Source organism: Vigna angularis, chromosome 4 (assembly GCF_016808095.1).
Source record: "Vigna angularis cultivar LongXiaoDou No.4 chromosome 4, ASM1680809v1, whole genome shotgun sequence".
Taxonomy (NCBI): Eukaryota; Viridiplantae; Streptophyta; class Magnoliopsida; order Fabales; family Fabaceae; genus Vigna; species Vigna angularis.
The window spans coordinates 8,569,698-8,588,077 of NC_068973.1; the positions used below are offsets into that span (position 1 = coordinate 8,569,698).

The following is an 18,380-nucleotide window of genomic DNA, read 5'->3' on the forward strand; positions in this document are numbered from 1 at the left end:
CTTAATTGAAGTTTTCCATCTATGTTCTAAGGATTCTTTCAAGAATGGAAACATCTTTCAATTGTTTTCCACTCACCCTCATCTTGTTTGCTACTGCCATGACTAGAGCAAAATACTCATAATGCTCTCTCGCCTATCTACACTCCCAGAATTTCAAAATATCTCAAAGCTTGACGAACTCAACACTTCACCCTAGAACTCCCTTCAAATTTCTTCTTCAAGTCCTAAACTTTAGCATTGTCTTTTTCCAATATAGTTTCAAGAATGCTTGTCAATTGATTGGAAAGGCAGTTCCTCACCTTAAGATTCAATTCAGTTTCAGTTTCACAAGGTTTTTAGTTGCACACCTCTGTCACAGTTGCTCCCGCTGCTGGCCCCTCATATCTTGTGTTCAACCAAGCTCCAATATTCTTTCAACCTTAAGAAGATCTCCATAAGCATATTCAAATGGTCGTAGTGACCATCAAAGTGCAGAATAGCTGGTTGGAAGAATGACCCCTCCCTTGACATCTCCACGAAAGCCAAGTGTTTAAACTCTGGTGTTTGCAAGTCAAACTTAGGACTGCAACTTCCTTTTCTCACAAGCCCAGTTGGGGCTCTAATAGTACTTACTAGACACAATTCAAACAATATATGCTCAAAAGGAGAGAATGATTTGTGTATGGCTTTATAGCCACATTACAACAGCAAGATAAAAGAAAAAACTGCAGTAAACATAGCATTATCTTAGCTGCACAATTTACATAACAAACTAATTGAAATAAAATATACTTGTAAAGACTGGGACTATTCAAAACAGAAAAATAACTAAGTAAACCTTAATTGAAAAACAACAAACTTCGTCACTTTGATTAATTGTTTAAATTGATATAACCAATGACTAGATGTCCACAAGACAATCATCTGTACACAATCAACTAATATTAATAATTAAGTGCAATTTTTATCCAAGATTATTTTAAAGACAAGTTATATTAGTAATACATGGAGATTTAATATAACTGCAAATTGGTGTATATAGTCATCAATAAATACTAATTAAATACCAAAAGTAAATCATGTCCACAACTTTTGACGCACTTACATTTTGCTGATGGAATGTAACATCCCTGTCAAAGGGGTTTTGCAATGGGAAGAACTACAAAGGAAAGCGCAGAGAAAATGATTTGATATTGAAACAAACAAAAATGATAAGTGAAGACCTATGCTTAATCAGACAAAACCAAGCCAAATGGTATGGTTAAACCTTAATAGACTGCATATATAATTTTCTATATACAAATATGGCTTGGAACCTGAAAATCTCAAGATAACTAGATTGAAAAGATCTACACATACATACAAATATATAGATTGCAAGATCTACAGCCTCCGGCGATTGATGAGGTGATCTAAAATACCATTCTTCCCCTACATTGCCAGTTGTATGGTTCTATGGTGATGAAGTGCAATAATAAAAGTTGAAAGAAAAGGACCAGAATAAGGAGGTTGTGGAGTCAGTTGATCAAAAAGGATAGAAAAATGAATTAATAAATTATCAAAGTGAGAGACATTGTACCCTGTCTGGGAGATTCCTAGGCAATGGAACTGCAGTAACATATTTAAGGGGGAACGATTTTTGAGCATTAGTATTTGCATCGGAAGATGATGAGGCCTCTGCCCCATCATTTTGTCCCCGCCCATGGAACTTCGCAAATCGATTGATGACAGAATATCTTTCCAAATCTTGACATTCCACCCTCAAGTCCAAAATTGAGGCTTTGCTATTTAATCTGCATCACCAAGATGAAATGACATAAAGTACAACAAATTGTAGCTGTCATGTAAAGATTAATTAAATTAGAATGAAATACAACACAATGATAGTAACACTAGCAGCAGGCAACCAACTTAGAGGACAAATGTGACGGCCAAAGTTTCCACATGCGCTGCATTAGTTATAGATATTGATATACCACCATTAACAAGACATACAAAATTTTCAATAGGTAAACAGAAAAAGGGCAGGGAGGATTAGGACTAAAGAAATTTTGAACAACTTCATGGTGTAATAAGTTACAAAAGCATTAGCATGAAGAGAAATAGATATGAAATTTATGTAGCCAGTGGCAAAAAATTGTAAGCCTAATTGTACAGGTGTCACGGAAAATTCATAATATTAATGAAATACATTATAGTGAATACCTTCCCAAGCTCATGCAGAAAACAAAATACTCCATATAATGAAGACTTGCAAAAGTCCACGATCCAACATTCCTAACTAATATCATAGTAGTCACTATCACAGATAATAGAGGGGAGCCCCCAAAATCGCTACAGGGAGATGCCCACTACCGTGAAAATAGAAAAACTACGTATATATTTTCAATAATGTAACTATCAATGTATTTGCTTAATAATACTTTATAGTCTTCCTGCTTATTATTTTATATATTTTCTTCTTAGTATATTAGATATACTTTATCAATTTATATACATTCTGTTTATAGATTATTTTATACTATATATTTGTCTCTATTATACAACATTATGCTAAATATCTTTTAACCCTATAGCTTTTTAGTAGCATAATATATGGGAGTAAGGTTAAAGTGAAACACCTTGAAAGGTGGTCCATTATGGACCAAATTTAAAACTGTTGGATTAGAATGATAAATCTATGCCAACCTTCAAGATTTCAATACCAAAGCACATGCTCATTTGCATGCATAGACAGATGAAGCCATGCATCAAGTTTGCTACATGTATAGACCAGACACCCAATCTAGAAAATTAAAAAACAAATGGGTATAGAGCATAAAAATATATACTACAATAGTACCTTAATATATCGTCTTCCAGTTTCCTTGTTCTACCAACAAAGTCCGTAACTTTCAAAATGTACTGATCAATTTTATCAGACGATTTACACTTTTCATGCACTCTGCAGAAAACATCAATAAAAAATGTTAATTGCTATAGAAAGTAGATAATGAATCGGTTTACAACAGCACAAGACTTTATCACATCATTCAATAACTATATTAGAATGATTTCATTGACTTACAAAATATGATCTATATTAACACGCACTTCCAATCCAATGGTGAAATTTGGGATAAATTAGGAGGTATAATGTTATCCAAGTGATTGACCTACACCAATGTAAACACAGATCCCTTATACATCCATCATTGTTGTCAATCCTTAATAACAGTACAGATCCCAAAAATGCTACAGCAGGTAGCAGGATGGATGTCACACAAACCAATTTGAACACAACAACAAAAGCCTTATCCCAGCAGGTCAGGTCAGCTACATGGATCACACAACACTATTCACCAAGGTTAAAAACCAAAGCTACAAGAGAGATGCTTAGAAGAGACCACAAGACAGTGAGATAAACAACCTGGAATACAGACTGAAAAACCAGACCAACACAAGAACAATACAGAGTAAGGTAGCAAAGGTCATGGTTGGCCAGAAAAGACAGGTTCACAAGAAAATGGCCACTACAGTCTCAGGGATTTCCAGAAACTACGGAGAACAAAGGTTTGGGAAGCCAAAAACTGTCACATGTAGCCAGAAAATGCTGCCACAGATGGGTAAGTGTTTGTCAAAAAGCAGAACAGTAGGCTGTGCTATTTCATAGGAGTGAGCAAAAAGTAAAGTTTCAGTTCTTATTCAGGGGGCCAAGTCCTGATTCGACCACCTAAAACAGCGCTAAATGACTCTGATTCATGGTTAAAATAGGTTTGTTGAGATCCATTCACATAGTTCCCCCTGCTCCATCATGGTTTTGCCTCAAACTGATGATATTCTATTTCTCTAGCAAACTCCAATCAACAGCACCACTATTTGGTGTTATTAACAACTATGGCATGCATACATAGATGCACAAGGCTTGGAGGATTCACTTACAAGTTCTTATTGCCGGGAGCAAAAAGTGTATCACATCTGGACCATGAAATTGAACTGCATGCTTCTCCTAATGCTAATCTGGCAACTGAGTAGACCATACTCTCATGATGCAACTTCACATCTGCTACAAGAACTGAAGCTGGAGGAGGGCCAAGTAGTTGCTGCATGAGCTGTGTAGTCAAGACAAGCCTTCTTTTTGACTTCACCACTGCTGACAAATCTTCAACTACCTCCACACTGCCTTCAACCTATAATTATAATTGTACAGAGTAAAGTGAACGTATTAATTATAGAATTATAGATTCATGAGTGTAGACTAATTTTATTGTAAACAAACCTTCTCAATCAGTCTGTTTGCACTTCGAGCCCAATCTAATTCAGCCGCACTGTCAAAAATCAGATAAGAAATTTAAATTATGGGAGAACAAAATACTTGACATATTAATAAACATACAACAATACTAAATTAGTCACATACCAAAGTAAATACTAGGCATTTTTCCGCAAAACAACTAATACAACATAATATCAACCAGTGACACATGATTTTTTTCTACTCTAACAGCAACAACAAAAAATTAGCACATTAAATCACTTAGTTTTGACAAGCACCTAATATCTCGAAGCCTTTCAGAACCTTCTAATATTTCTTTATGCCATGGTATGAGTTCAGACGTGGCAGTTTTTCGCTTCTTTGGCCTCACAAAAAGCAATTCGGGCTCAATGGCAGGAGTCGATAACTGAGAGTCTACAGGCTTATTTGCAACTGACAGAGACATTGGACTTTCCCTTGGGTTACTTAGCTGAGCATCACTAACATTGTGATTTTGCTCTATTGATTGGTTTGGTACAATGAAAGGCTGGTCCATAATCTTAGCAGCAGTCATCTTCTGTACATTATACATTGGCAACATCTTACCATTTTTATAAGTTCCATATCGCTCAAACCATGATGGTGCCATCTGAGGATTTACCAGAGAATAATCACTTTTAACAGAAGCTCCTTTATTACTGTCAGCAACCTCAGTTTTTTTACCATAACCAACCTCCTCTTGAGAAGATGCATTAGTGTCCTGTTCGTCAAGGGGCTTTGTCGAAAAGCTGAGCATATTAGGATTTGGTGATAGCAAGGAATTATTACCTGTACCATCTTTGACCACATTATCATATCCATGTGACAATTGTTGCCCACATTTGGAATCTACCAGCTGTTTGTCCACCACATTATCAGATACTTTCAATCTCTTCACATCCCGATTACTAGGATCAGCCTCTCCGTTTCTTGTGGGTTGAACTTGATCCAACAATGAAATATTATGATTCAAAACAATATTTGCTCTTAATGATCGACCAAAAGCCTCAATATCTCTGGGAGTAGCAACTGGGCTAGGTTGAGTTGCATCAAATGTATGTTTCCCAACAGGTTCCTTCAGGTGTGATGCACCTGCAGCCTCTTCAGTAGTAACATCATTCTCAGGTAATGTCTGCTGCACAGAAATATCTTTAAGCAAGTTTACCCCAGAGCTGTTGGAGTAAGCAGCACAAGGACCAGTATCAGAGAAAACATTACCATCTTTCTCAAAACCCTCATCACCTGGATTTTGTGAGCCAGTGATCATTTCACGATCATTAATTTGTTGGGGTGGGGATAGAAACCTCGAAGCATTAGGATGCTGCTTGCTAGATAAACAGGCCCATGCATTCTGTGTAACTTTTGAAACAGTGCCACGTTGAGATGCACTGAAAGTAACAGAAGATTTAGTGTCAGCCTCAGCTGTCAAAATTTGGTTGCCAGGATCTCTCGGATGATCTTGGTCTATACCATTCATCTGGGACATATCCTGAGCAGAAGCCAACTCAGATTGACTAGTTGGAGCTTTTTCACAGTATTCATCAGTATGATTCATGGAAGCAGTGAAAGTTACATTGGCAGATTGAGTATTTGCTACTTGTCCACTAAAATTTGCCAAACTCTGATTATGAGAATGGACCCTGGAGAAAGGAAAGCCAGATGTAAAAGCCTGTGGAATGCTTCCCAGCACATCATATTGTGAGGCCTTATCAAAAAAATTTCCTTGTGCGCTAGAAATATTACTCCTAAGCTCCCCATGAGATGGATCACGAGAAGTAAAAGTCTGATTAGTACCTAACCATGTTTGGTCCTTATCCCTCGTCTCAGACATGTGTGGTGCAGTGTGATCTTTCTCGATTGAGCTACGAGAAGGTACCACAGGAAGCCTTTGAGTAGGAGGAGCCAATTGTAGACCAAAGCCCTGAGACAAAAGACTTTGATTCTGCTGATGATGTGCAACCGACCCATCAGAAGATTCAGTTTCAGGCCCCCTGAAAAATAAATGGCAGTTAGAAAGACTAGCGTTTCTTGCAATTCCACAACCCTTGACTGGTCCACTTTACCAAACATCTAGAATATTTTGACTATAATAGTTTTAAGAAATTGAGGTAAACAGTTGATCTAAGGTCATCTCAGTCATGCAATAGTATATAGTAGGTGAAGGAAAGAAAGGAAATGAAAAACAGGTATCAGCACCAATTAGACCTAAAGTTTAGCACATGCAAATGTTAAAAAAAAAAATGAATGTCATGGTTACCCTTCACAACAGCAAGCAGAATTTTTTGCCAAAATATGGAAGTGGTATATCATCATTATTATTTGCATCCCTATGTTGCCAAATAACAACAATCATTTGCAGCACTCCAAATACCATAAAAACAATTAAAACAGTCACACAAAGAGAGGGGGACTAGGCCAAAAGCCAGCAAGAAAACCTACAACGTGGCAAATAAAATCTATCTTAAAGAATTACATGACTTAAGAAATCAGGTACATTATCCCACCAAACAAATAATTTTAACAATAATTAAGCAGGAAGTACCACATGCAAAAGTAAAAAGAATGCATACCATGGTCACCTTTCATGACACAGAATAGATTATTTCCATAACAATTAAGCAATATCACATGAAGGCACTGAATTTATACAAGTAAACTAAAGCATGAAAAAATTTTCAACATTCAGCTACCTGGGCGAAATAATCTTCTGTGAGGCATAATTCCCAACACTTCTATCAAATGAGGTTATTTTTTTTGGCATTTGACCCGGGAGTATGCTTTTTGAAGCATTTTTATCCAAGCTTATTGAATCACCCTGAAAATTAGGTACGTGTTTCAGTCACATTTGAAAGGAACGGGATACAATTGACTCAAGGTTTTTCAAGACAAGAAATTTTAAGCAAATAATAGGGACAAGAATAAAAGTATATATCAAGGTAACTAACAAAGTACCTTATTTATTTCATTCAAATTCCTGTCAGAATGACCATAATTTGACTGTCCAAGATAGCTTTGGTCCTGACCTTTAAGCCCTCCAAAGGGCTGATGGGCCATAGGCTGTGAATTTATGGCACGCTTGTTTCCATAAGGTTCCACTTCAACACCCAGATCCCCCATTGGGTGATACTGAAATTTACGAGTCACAAGAGGTCTTCGATTACCCTGACCAGATAACTTTGGACTATGCAAATCATTGCCATCAAAACTACTATTTTCTCTCATACCACCAGCTCTAGGATGGGAAGGATTAGAGCCAAGACTATCTGCTGATTTTTCCTTTTTGTTAGAGTCCTCTAAATCATGTGTCTCACCTTCTACCTTTCCATTTTTTGATGATTCCAAAACTAAGGGGTTCTTATCCATGTGATGCTTATACTTTCCTGAAATCTCATTTCTTCTATAGCTCCCTGCTGACTCTGCATCCCTCCATACATCAACATTAGGAAGCTGCTTGTTGATATGCTGGCTGAACCATGCAGTGCCAGAATTTGGCAATCCAGTAATACCATTGGTGCCAAATTCCTCCCCACAAACCTGCATATTACCTGCAGATTTCACATGTTCCATTCCAACAGATGAATTAGCATCAGAATCAGGTTCCCATATAGCAGGAACTTGGCCCATCTCCTCATGCACGGCTTTCTCATGATGGGGCTGTAATGAGTTTTCATTCTCATGGACTTTGAAATTTGAACTCCTATCAAATGGTGGTGATTTCATAATATCCCATCCATTGGATTTATTGAAAGGATCACCACTACCATTTCCGGACAATATGGTTTGTTGGTTTTTCTCGAAACCTGAAGAGTTAGCAGCATTTCCATATATATGACCCCCTTCTGCAAGTTGTTTTTGCTGAGGACTGCAATCTAACCATTTGCCTCTTTCTAAAAACTGTGGCATTGATCTCAAGGAATTACTCTGCAACCTGTTATGCTGTTCATGCAAAGTATCAGAACCTGACTGATGAAGCCCAGAAACACCAGAATAATTTTCAGTGGCATTTGGCCTATTAATATCATCAGGCCGAAGGAAAGGTCTTGAATTTATATTGGATGCAGATGGCACGTTATTGTCACTCCAAACAGATTGTCCTTTGCTGCCATCAATAGTTGAAGGTCGCTCATTTCCATATGACCGTCCTGTATTCTGGAAACTTAGACCACTAGACTCCTCTTGTTTGCCTATGTCACCACTAGAAGATTCTGCTACAGCAGACTGCATAAGTGCACTCCAACTCCCACTCTGAATAGATGGAAACACACTAAAGCTATCTGTACTATCTAGCATATTGAAAGCACCTGAATTCCTACCAAATCCATCCCACAGGCTGTCATCTGAACCAAACAAAATCTTCTCTTCAGTTGGATCCAAGGTAGCCACATTCTGCGAAGTAGGAGTCTGCACTAGCATTTTGTCCTGTGACATTTCCACAGATCCAAGTTCTTGTCTCCCATGAAAATCTTGCATTGGAACAATTCTTTGCTCAGAATTCATTTGCTGCAAGTTCTCTATATTCAGTCCACTACTTATACCACTAGAAGTAGAACCAAACATACTCTTCCCCTGAAGATCTGGCCTTGAAACTGAAGTCCCGTCATTTGTGTTAATTTGGTCTGAAAATGCAGCATATTGATGAGGAGAAAATGAACTATCACCAGCTGATATGTGCTGCAGTGCAGGTTTGTCCCCATGAACATGAGAATACTGGTGTGGTATGGAAAGCTGAGGCGCTGCAGGCTTATCTGCTTGAACATGAGAATACAGGTTAGGAGTGCCCCTTGAACCAGAAATTGGAACCCCATAAAGGGACTGGTCACCCTGATTAGGAGCCAGACCCATCAGACGCAATGCCTGTCCTTGTTCAGGGGATAACATATGTCCATTTGAGGCCCCATGAAGAACTGGAGAGGCACCATGCTGGAGCCAATTAGCATTAGTTGGTAATACTTCAGGCTGCCATATAAGGTTAGATGTCTCATTAATGGGAATTCCACTGAGAGATGCAGAATGGCTTCCAACTGCTTGTTTTGAAATGGAGGAAGTAGGAGTCATAGAATTTTGTTGCTTCGCTTCTATTTGATGAAATTGTTGTTGCCTCTGAAATTCATGCATCTGGTTAAGTACTGCTTGCTGCTGTAATAAATGCATTTCAGTTATTCCTGACTGCTGTCTAGGTAAAGGTTGAAGCATTGCACTATGTCGTCCACTCATTTGCTGTTGACCTCCAAAAAAATCAAAATTGACTGGAGATTCAGTAGCATCATTCCTAGCCAAGTTTTTCTTGTAGAGTTCAAGACCACTCCCTTGGGACTCCAGCACTGGAATTCCTCTTGACAGACTATGCCAATCAGATTCTGTTTCCATTCCTAAAATGTTAGCTTCATTCTGCCTGGTCTGAAAGACCTGTTGTCCCTGTATATAGCCATTCACAGCTGATTGCTGGTTTGGCAACAAATTTCTGCCAGACTCATGCCTAAAATTAGTCTGTGAAAGGTTCAAACCATGTCTCAAATGTGGAGAGCTTGTGTCCCCCTGCTCAGGATCTTTGTTCCAGGAAAGATAGATTGATTAGTATTCAATAAAGACAACCTCAAAAACACAAGGAAAATATTCCAACACAACAGATTACTTATTTAAAACCAATGAAACCATACGAAAATGAATAATACAAATGGATAAAATATCATCATCAAACAATTTGAAACTGAAAAGTCCACATTCGTTGAACCTTTACCTGATTGTTGTTGATTAAAATTCTTCAAACTGGAAATAAAAGGCACACCAATCGGTCTCTGGCTACCAGCCCACAAATTGTTGCTTAGTCCTGGCCAGTTCCCATCAACCGCTTGAGAATGATATTGTCCCTCAGACAAGTTCTCTTGACCAAAAAAATTATGGACCCTGTCTCCTACTTCGTTTCCAGGCATAGATAACCCAGCCCACAAATTTTCAGCACACAACTATTTATATGAAGGTCTAATTGATCAAGGGAAAAAGTTTAAAATATTTGAAAAACTACATAGCAGGAAGATCAAGAAAAGTTTCTCCAAGTATGTATGATGCTGTCCAAAAACACACCTCTGAGCAACTACCATTTAACCCTTGAAATTATTAAAACACTCCTGCAGGTAAAAGATCATATGGAGTAAATTAACGACCAGAATAATTGCACAGAAATGTGACAGGTTAAAAGTAACATACATGTCATACTTGGGGCCTTTTAACAAAAGCTCTTTAATGCATTATGTTAAATGTAACGGGCTTAGGTCCATGTCTTTGTATTTTCTTATTTATAAATGCATAACCCTATGTGCTCTATAGGCATTAGGGATCCAGCCTATGCCTCTCTCTCTTTTAGTCAAATACACAATAAAGAGTACAAAGGATTATACACAACAGTGACACCTAGCAAGCATAGCCAGTAATATTAAATGCAAAATTAGCTTTCCAAAAGAAATGTTTCTAATTTGCACACCCTATTAGCAGCCTCTGCCCTATATTTGGAAATGGGTGTTGTCATTAAGTTAATCAAAATAATCTGTGTTACTTCATTGCAAACCACTAGTGTTTAACTATTCCCTCAACCAACTATCCTTAAAACAGTTTATACATATATATATATATATATATATATATATATATATATATATATATATCATATTCATGGCACCGTACTACATGGCAGCTGTTTAGCAAATAGAAAATCAAAGCTGCAACTCATTGCAAACACATAACCAGTTAACAGCCCTCAAGGAGTATCCAAAGACTTCAAATCAGCCATGATCTCCAAATTTCCCCTTTTTATACTGCATGTACACACACAAATGAACAGCATATGTGAATAAGACATTTACTAAAAGCATCCATCATCTGTGTTCATACATAACTAATTTGTATGGCATCCAAAGGTATAGAATTTTAGGCAGAAAACCTATTTTAACAACTAACCCTAAATTAACTAGATGTAATCTACATACATAAATTTTATACAGTTTAGATGAGTTAATGTTTTAATCTTAACCATCCATGGTCATATATATAAAATCATTATAATATCCAAAATTGAATAATGTTCTGAAGCCATCATTGTTCATGTGTTTCAAAAAAAAAAGGTCATATCAAGTAGTTTTACATATAGTTGTATGTTTCATTCATTTTATCTAAGGATGCTAATGATTACAGGGAGCACTAAGGTCACAAATCAGCAAAATGACTTAATTTGCCCACATCTGCTGACTAGTTTTGAAGCTAAGCCAAACTAAAAACTCAATACATGCAGAATAATCATCCAAATTTTTTAATAGCTCTATGCAATCATTTCGTGTCATCATTGACATAATCATCGACCCACTCTCAATTAGCAAGAAAACAGCGAACCAAACAATTAGACCAAATGACCGAAGTTGCACCAGTATTGTATTCAAAGACCTTCTTCTAACTCTATTTCCTAAGCTGTACCACCAATATAGCAGGAGTCCAGAAGAGAAAAAAAGAGTAAAGCAAGCAGAGATACTAAAACATCAACCTCTAAATTTCTTATTTCGACTTCTCCAATTGAGCGGGGGGCAATGTTATAACATTGCTAGGGGAGACCTTGTATAGGACCATACAATAGTTACCAATCCCTATAAATAGGAATTGTTGGTTGTAAAACTGATATAGAAAAAACACAATTGTATATCTCTCTTTCTATCTTTTCACGGTATATTCTTTTTGATTCCCACCAAGTTCCAAGTTTCTGAAAAGTTGTTCTTGTTTCTACCTTAACAGAAAGTACCCAATAAATATCCTACGGAATTCTCAAAACTCTTACAAATTAGACATTAGAAAAAAAGTCATCATCACAGAAACCAAAAAAAAAAAGTATCACCAGAACTTCTATCCAAACAGAACCTTATCTACAAATAGACTTCCAAGGGATGCCAAGAATTGGAAGCAGCAAAACAAAAGGCAATGAAAGACCAAGCGCCAAAGATAAAATCTAACTAAATAAGTAATCAAAATCGATTATAATTTCATTTCTTTCCTTCCAGCTCTCTTCAATACAGAACCAGGAAAACAAACAAAAAAAAAAGGTGAATTACACGAGCTGAGCTGAAACCAAAGAAGATAACGCCCACATTCACGCAATAACACGTAAGATCGGAACAATTCCATTTCCAAAGCAGCATTCGAATCTAAGCCACCCCGCAGAACAGCTGAATGAGGTTTGGAGATTGCACAAGCACAAGCACAAGCACAAGCACAAGCACAAGCACAAGCACAAGCACAAGCACAAGCACAAGCACAAGCACAAGCACAAGCACAAGCACAAGCACAAGCACAAGCACGCATACATTCGCGTCTTTTTTTTTCATACTTTTCAATTTCTATGGAGAACAAATTGGTAGCTAGGGTTTCTAGACATAGAAAGAAAGGGCACCAACTCACAGTGACATTGAGAAGCTCCATTGAAGCACCGAGCTGATCCTCGAACGCGAGCGTCTAGGGTTTGCAGGAGCAGTAGCACCGAGGGAAGGGACGCGTCGGTTTGATTCTTGCTCGGACAGATAAAAAGGAGTGATCGAAATAGTGAGTGAAATTTTCAAAGAACAAGAGAGGGACAGGTTCGGAGAGAGAAGCTGGGTGCTTTGGATCCGAGGCTGGGCCTTTTCTCGCAATTCGGGAAGCGTTTCAAAACGGAAGAGGGTGTGAGAAGACTTGTTGGGGGTAAACTTGGTAAATGGAAATTTGGGTAGCCATCCAATTGACTGGCGACAGGTGGCACCAACGAGGAGGGACCCACTTCACCATTCTTTTTCAATTTAAGTTGCATGAATTTCTTAGACAATATTTATCCACAATTATCTTTAAATATAATTATTTTTTCACTTTTCTACTATTATTTTATTTTAAATTAAATTTTAATATCTTGTGCATTACATGACTAAAAAAAGAACTAAAATATGTTTTATTTTTTTTTTACATAATCATTCAAATAATTTTTTATAATTTTCAAAAATATGAATATTCAATGTCGCACTACTTGAACTTTCAGTGGTAATAAACAAATTAAATTTTATATTTTTAACTAATTCAGACATGAGTTATCATATTGCATGCTAGAAAAGCTAATTTGAAATATTTTGACTAGTTAATAACCAATTTAAAAAGTTTTAAAATTATTCAAATTTTAAAACTGAATCATAAAATATTAGTTATGTTTATTTGAGTTTACAGATCAATTAAACTTATTCTAATATTTTTCTTAAAAATAAAAATGTGTAGAAGCAAACAGAAATTGAAAAACGTGTATATATATATATATATATATATATATATATATATATAAATATGTGGCATGTTCTAACTTTCATGAAAAATAATTGTGTTATTGGTTAAAAGTAAAAATCATCATTACAATGTATTTACATCCTTATATTTCATGTTATAAATATTATTATTTTATATTGTAATATAACAGTAGTACTTAAATTAGACATTAAATTTTTTATTTTGATGATAAAGTAGCTGTATACGTAGTTAAGTCTCATTTATTATAAAATATATAACATGTTTAGAAATATTTTAAGAAAAGTTTAACAAAATTTACATTTTTGTGTTAAAATAAAAAATGTAGTTATTCTTGGAAAAATTAGTTGGATAGACTTATTTTCAATAATCTATTATTGACAATAATGATCTAATACAATTTTTGTTCAGATTTGTTCATCTTACATATTCTAATCATAACAAATAATATTAAGTTTTGAATCACTTTATTCAATTTATCATATGAGAAGGTAATCTACCAGTATCTAAAGTCATCAAATTATCAAATTTATTGTACTTTAAGTCAATTATAAGATGCATCCAAAACAAAAGGGCTTAAAGATAGATGTGTTATGCACGTGAGACACCACTTCAGTCAATGGACAAGGCATTTGTATGAGTACATAAATGAAAACCAAGAAATTGTACAATAACCTATCATATCAAAAGTAATAGTAGAAAGATGATGAGACAAAATATTTGTGTTATAATAAAACAATATATTTATATCCTTTGTTTTATATATTTTGGCTTGTATAAATTATAAGTTTTTTTGTTTTACGCTCAAACACTAGATTGTAGAATATACTTAATTTGATTATTACAAGTTCAAATAAAATAAGAGGTGTGACTATGAAATGAAAATGTACTTGAAACTTTATGGGTCTAAAAAGAAAGTTTGGAAGCATGTTCATTGTCCCTTAACTTGAGAACTTTACAATGAATCTAAAAAAGTTATTTGTTTCTTCTTATTTATGTATATAAGAATTTGTGAGAACCATATAATTCAAGATAGTGTACGATTTATATAAAATTGCTTACATGTGGTATCAGAGTTAGGTTTCTTGATTTTATGATTATTCATAAATGGTATTTTTTTTCAATTATAAAATCCTAATTTGAAATTATGAAATTTAGGAACTTTATATTTTTTATGCTTACAGTAAAATTTAATGATTGATTTATATTATGATGCATTACGCTGTTAATTGCATTTAATTGGCTTTGAATTAAAATTGAATCATCTATCATATGAGTTGAAAATGAAGGCCGCAATTGTAATTTCGTATTATGTTAATTGGAACTCATGTTTTTTCTCTGTTACACACTTTATTGGTATTGAGTGTTTTAATTGCAAAGTTATTGATGAGAAAACAAAAGGCAATAACTTTTATGTTTAGATTTTAGACTTTGCATTTAACAAAATGTCAAAATGTGTTTATTTGAATTAGATGCATGAGTTATATATGTTTTATTTTAATTGGTTGTGCAATGATGGATGCTATTGGATTAAGTTCATGCGATCATGTGAATTGAAATATTTTCACTGTTAAAAAAATAAACATTTGTCCTATCTTTCCAAATGTTTTTTAAATGAAAATAATGCATCGTACAATCCCTACCGAATGCTCATTTGCCAAGCATGTTACTTTTGTTTCATGAACAAAAAGGTTTATTAATTTCAATTTAAACCTTAACCATAGTACAATAATAGTTAAGTTTGATAATGCTCGATTCATTGAAAATAAACAATTCAGTGGGAGTGATTAATCATGAAGAGTGGACATTCAAGAGAATATTAGTAATGTTTCTACACTTAATATCTCTTCTCAAGTTATTATCCCTCTTGTTGTATCACAGTCACACAACAAGCAGGGACAACAAGTTAATATTCCAATCCCACAAAACGAACATCAATTAACAATGAGTAAGTCACAAATGAGCAATTAATAAAGGAACCATGAGAAGTAACATTAAGAAGGTCTGTAAGGCAAAAAAGACTTGTTATTTCAAATGACTATGTGGTTTACTCTATTGAACATGAATGTGACTTAAGCATTAATGAGGATTCGGCCTCTTTCAGACAAGTCATGTAAAGTAACAATTCAGAGAATTGGTTGAATGCTATGAAAGAAGAATTGAAATCAATGGATGACAATAAAGTATGATCTAGTTGAATTGCCTAAGGGTTCAAAAAAAGTTGGTTGTAAATGGTTTCTTAAGACTAAACTTGACTCGAAAGGCAATATTGAAAGGTATAAAACTATATTAGTCACCAAAGGTTTCACTTAAAAGGATGACATCGACCACAAAGAGACATTCTCTCTTGTTTCTAAGAAGGACTCTTTGAGAGTTGTTTTGGTTTTAGTGGCTCATTATGATTTAGAGCTTCATTAAATGAATGTAAAGACCACGTTTCTGAATGGTGACTTAGAAGAGAAAGTTTATATGGATCAACCAGAAGGTTTCCCAATAATAGGAAAAGAAATTTTGGTGTGTAAATTGAAGAAATCAATACATGGATTGAAACAAACTTCCTGACAATGGTATCTAAAATTTAATGATACCATAACTTCATATGGTTTGTAGAGAACATCATTGACCAGTGTATATACATAAAGACCAGAGGAGCAAGCTTGTTATGTTGGTTCTATATGTTGACAACATTATTCTTGTTGCTAATAATATTGGTATGTTAGATGATGTAATAAATTTCTCTCTAGCAACTTTAAAATGAAAGACACGAATGAGGCATCTTATGTGATTCGTGATAGATCACAATGATTGTTAAGTTTGTCTCAAATAGGCTATATTAACAAAGTGTTAAAGATATTCAAAATGAAAAAAAAAATGCTCTCTTGGAGTAGTTCCAATTCAAAAAGGGGACAAGTTTAGTCAAATGCAATGTCCCAAAAATGATTTGAAACGAAAGGCCATGGAGTTCATTCCTTATGCGTCTGTGGTTTGGAGTTTGATGTATGCTCAAAATTGTACTCGGTCAGATGTCAATTTTGTTGCTGGAATGTTAGGCCAATATCAAAGTAACTAGAATGGATCACTGGAAAGTTGTGTTGGCTACAAAACCAACGACAAGTGCATCGGTTGCAGCATAGCAAGTGATAAATATCGTTCTCTCCCGAGGATTTCGTGCAACACTTGATAACTCTCACAATTCACAACTTAATTAGACATAAAGATAACAAAAACATTAGAAACTTTTTTGTATTTTTATCAAATTTACAATTTGTTAAGACTAGAGTTCATCCATTTCACTCTCATTCATTCACAAACATTTCAATTCCATATTAAAGTCAAAATCAACTCACACGCATACTCAAATATTACCCTTAGTGACTTTAAGTCTTTGATAACTTATCAAGTTTTAATTCCTTGAATCCTCAACAAGCAACAATGCATTAAGTTCAATAGTTTAAGATTACTAATTAATCAAGTATTATTCCTAGATATAAGCATCCATTAGGCATTCAATTTCAAGTCTAGATTATAAAAATGTTTCCCAACACCTTAAGAATCACAAATCAAGCATGAGAACAATCCACATTAAACATTAAGCATGGAAATTAAATACTAACATGAATTGGAAAAACATATGTCATTAATAACACAAAATTACACAAGAGTTCCATGTTTTACAACTAATCTCACAAATAAGAATTATATGTGTGTATTGGCCATGTTGAAAGTATGAGCATTATGGATAAGTAAATATTAACATGATGATGCTATTTATCCATATACATATGTATAATTATATGTGTGTATTGTCATGACACTTACAAATTCAATTAAAGTTATGTTTCTACTTATTTTATTATTATCCATATTAAGTTATATAGATGTATTATTGATTGTGGTAACATGTTAGGTTTCTTTTAAAGACATGGAAGTCATAAAATTAATTAAAGTTATGTTGAGTTGGTTTGATTATGTGATATATGGAAGGAATCTTATCATTCATGACTTTTGCCCACCATGATCTGATCATTTCAATTCATATAAAGGATGATGACTTGATAATTCTAATGAATGATGCACACTTAAAGTTTAGTATTAAATCTTCAAGTCATCACATGAACTAAGTGGGAGGATGTTAAATTATATTAATTTAATATTTGATTCATGTAATTTAAAGATTAACTTTGATGTAACGATTTTAATGTGATCATTATTAAAATATAAATGTATTAAAGTTATAAGGATTATTTTAGAGTTATTAAAATTAATCCATCTTTTCTCACTTCAAAAGGGCATTTTTGTATTTTATTAAAGTTGGTAAAATATCATAAAAGATAGTCAATTTTACTTCTATAAAGGGGTTACATTGTTAAAAAGATAGGGAAACAATGACTTTGAAAGAAGGAGACTTCCTATCCAATTAATTTCTATATCATCAAGAAGTCATATAAGAGAAGTAAGAGAAAAGAAAGCATTGATTAAAAGAACTTTGTAATGGATTTATGTAAGTTCTTTGTTCCTTCATATTTATGTATATGAGAATTTGTAAAAATAATGTAATTCAAGATCCTATATGATTTTAGAAATTGAAATATAAATTTGCTTACATAAGCATGCAATTACATTTTGCTTCAACAAGTGGTGCAACTTCTTTCATTCCCTTTTTGTCCTTCATTCCTTTTCATTCCGTTTAGTCATTTTCACAATTAAATTTAACCCTTACTTAAATTTGTGTTCTTTGTCATTCTTACTATATCATTGTTGGTTATAATCATTTACTCTAGAATATCCATATTGAGATATTCCTTAATAGCTTTTTATACTCTCTGATATTCTC

General features: G+C 34.5%; 1 protein-coding gene across 4 annotated transcripts; it reads right to left on the reverse strand.

Moving 5' to 3' along the window:
- Positions 1-1,018: 1,018 nt before the first annotated feature.
- Positions 1,019-12,929, reverse strand: LOC108331513 (uncharacterized). Of its 4 annotated transcripts, XM_017566232.2 has the most exons (11): positions 12,686-12,929; positions 10,991-11,061; positions 9,990-10,377; positions 7,205-9,798; positions 6,943-7,067; positions 4,513-6,243; positions 4,238-4,286; positions 3,901-4,148; positions 2,822-2,923; positions 1,559-1,772; positions 1,019-1,138 (listed from the first exon to the last, which is right to left on the reverse strand). In XM_017566232.2, exons 3-11 carry the CDS (start codon positions 10,180-10,182, stop codon positions 1,025-1,027), a joined length of 5,370 nt encoding a protein of 1,789 aa, XP_017421721.2. In that variant the 5' UTR covers positions 10,183-10,377; positions 10,991-11,061; positions 12,686-12,929; the 3' UTR covers positions 1,019-1,024. The 4 variants fall into 4 exon arrangements, 3 of the variants coding, with proteins under 3 accessions (XP_017421721.2, XP_017421720.2, XP_052733142.1); XM_017566231.2 differs by lacking the exon at positions 10,991-11,061; XR_008248644.1 differs by lacking the exons at positions 1,019-1,138; positions 10,991-11,061 and adding an exon at positions 3,047-3,134 and having other exon boundaries at positions 1,755-1,772.
- Positions 12,930-18,380: the final 5,451 nt, after the last annotated feature.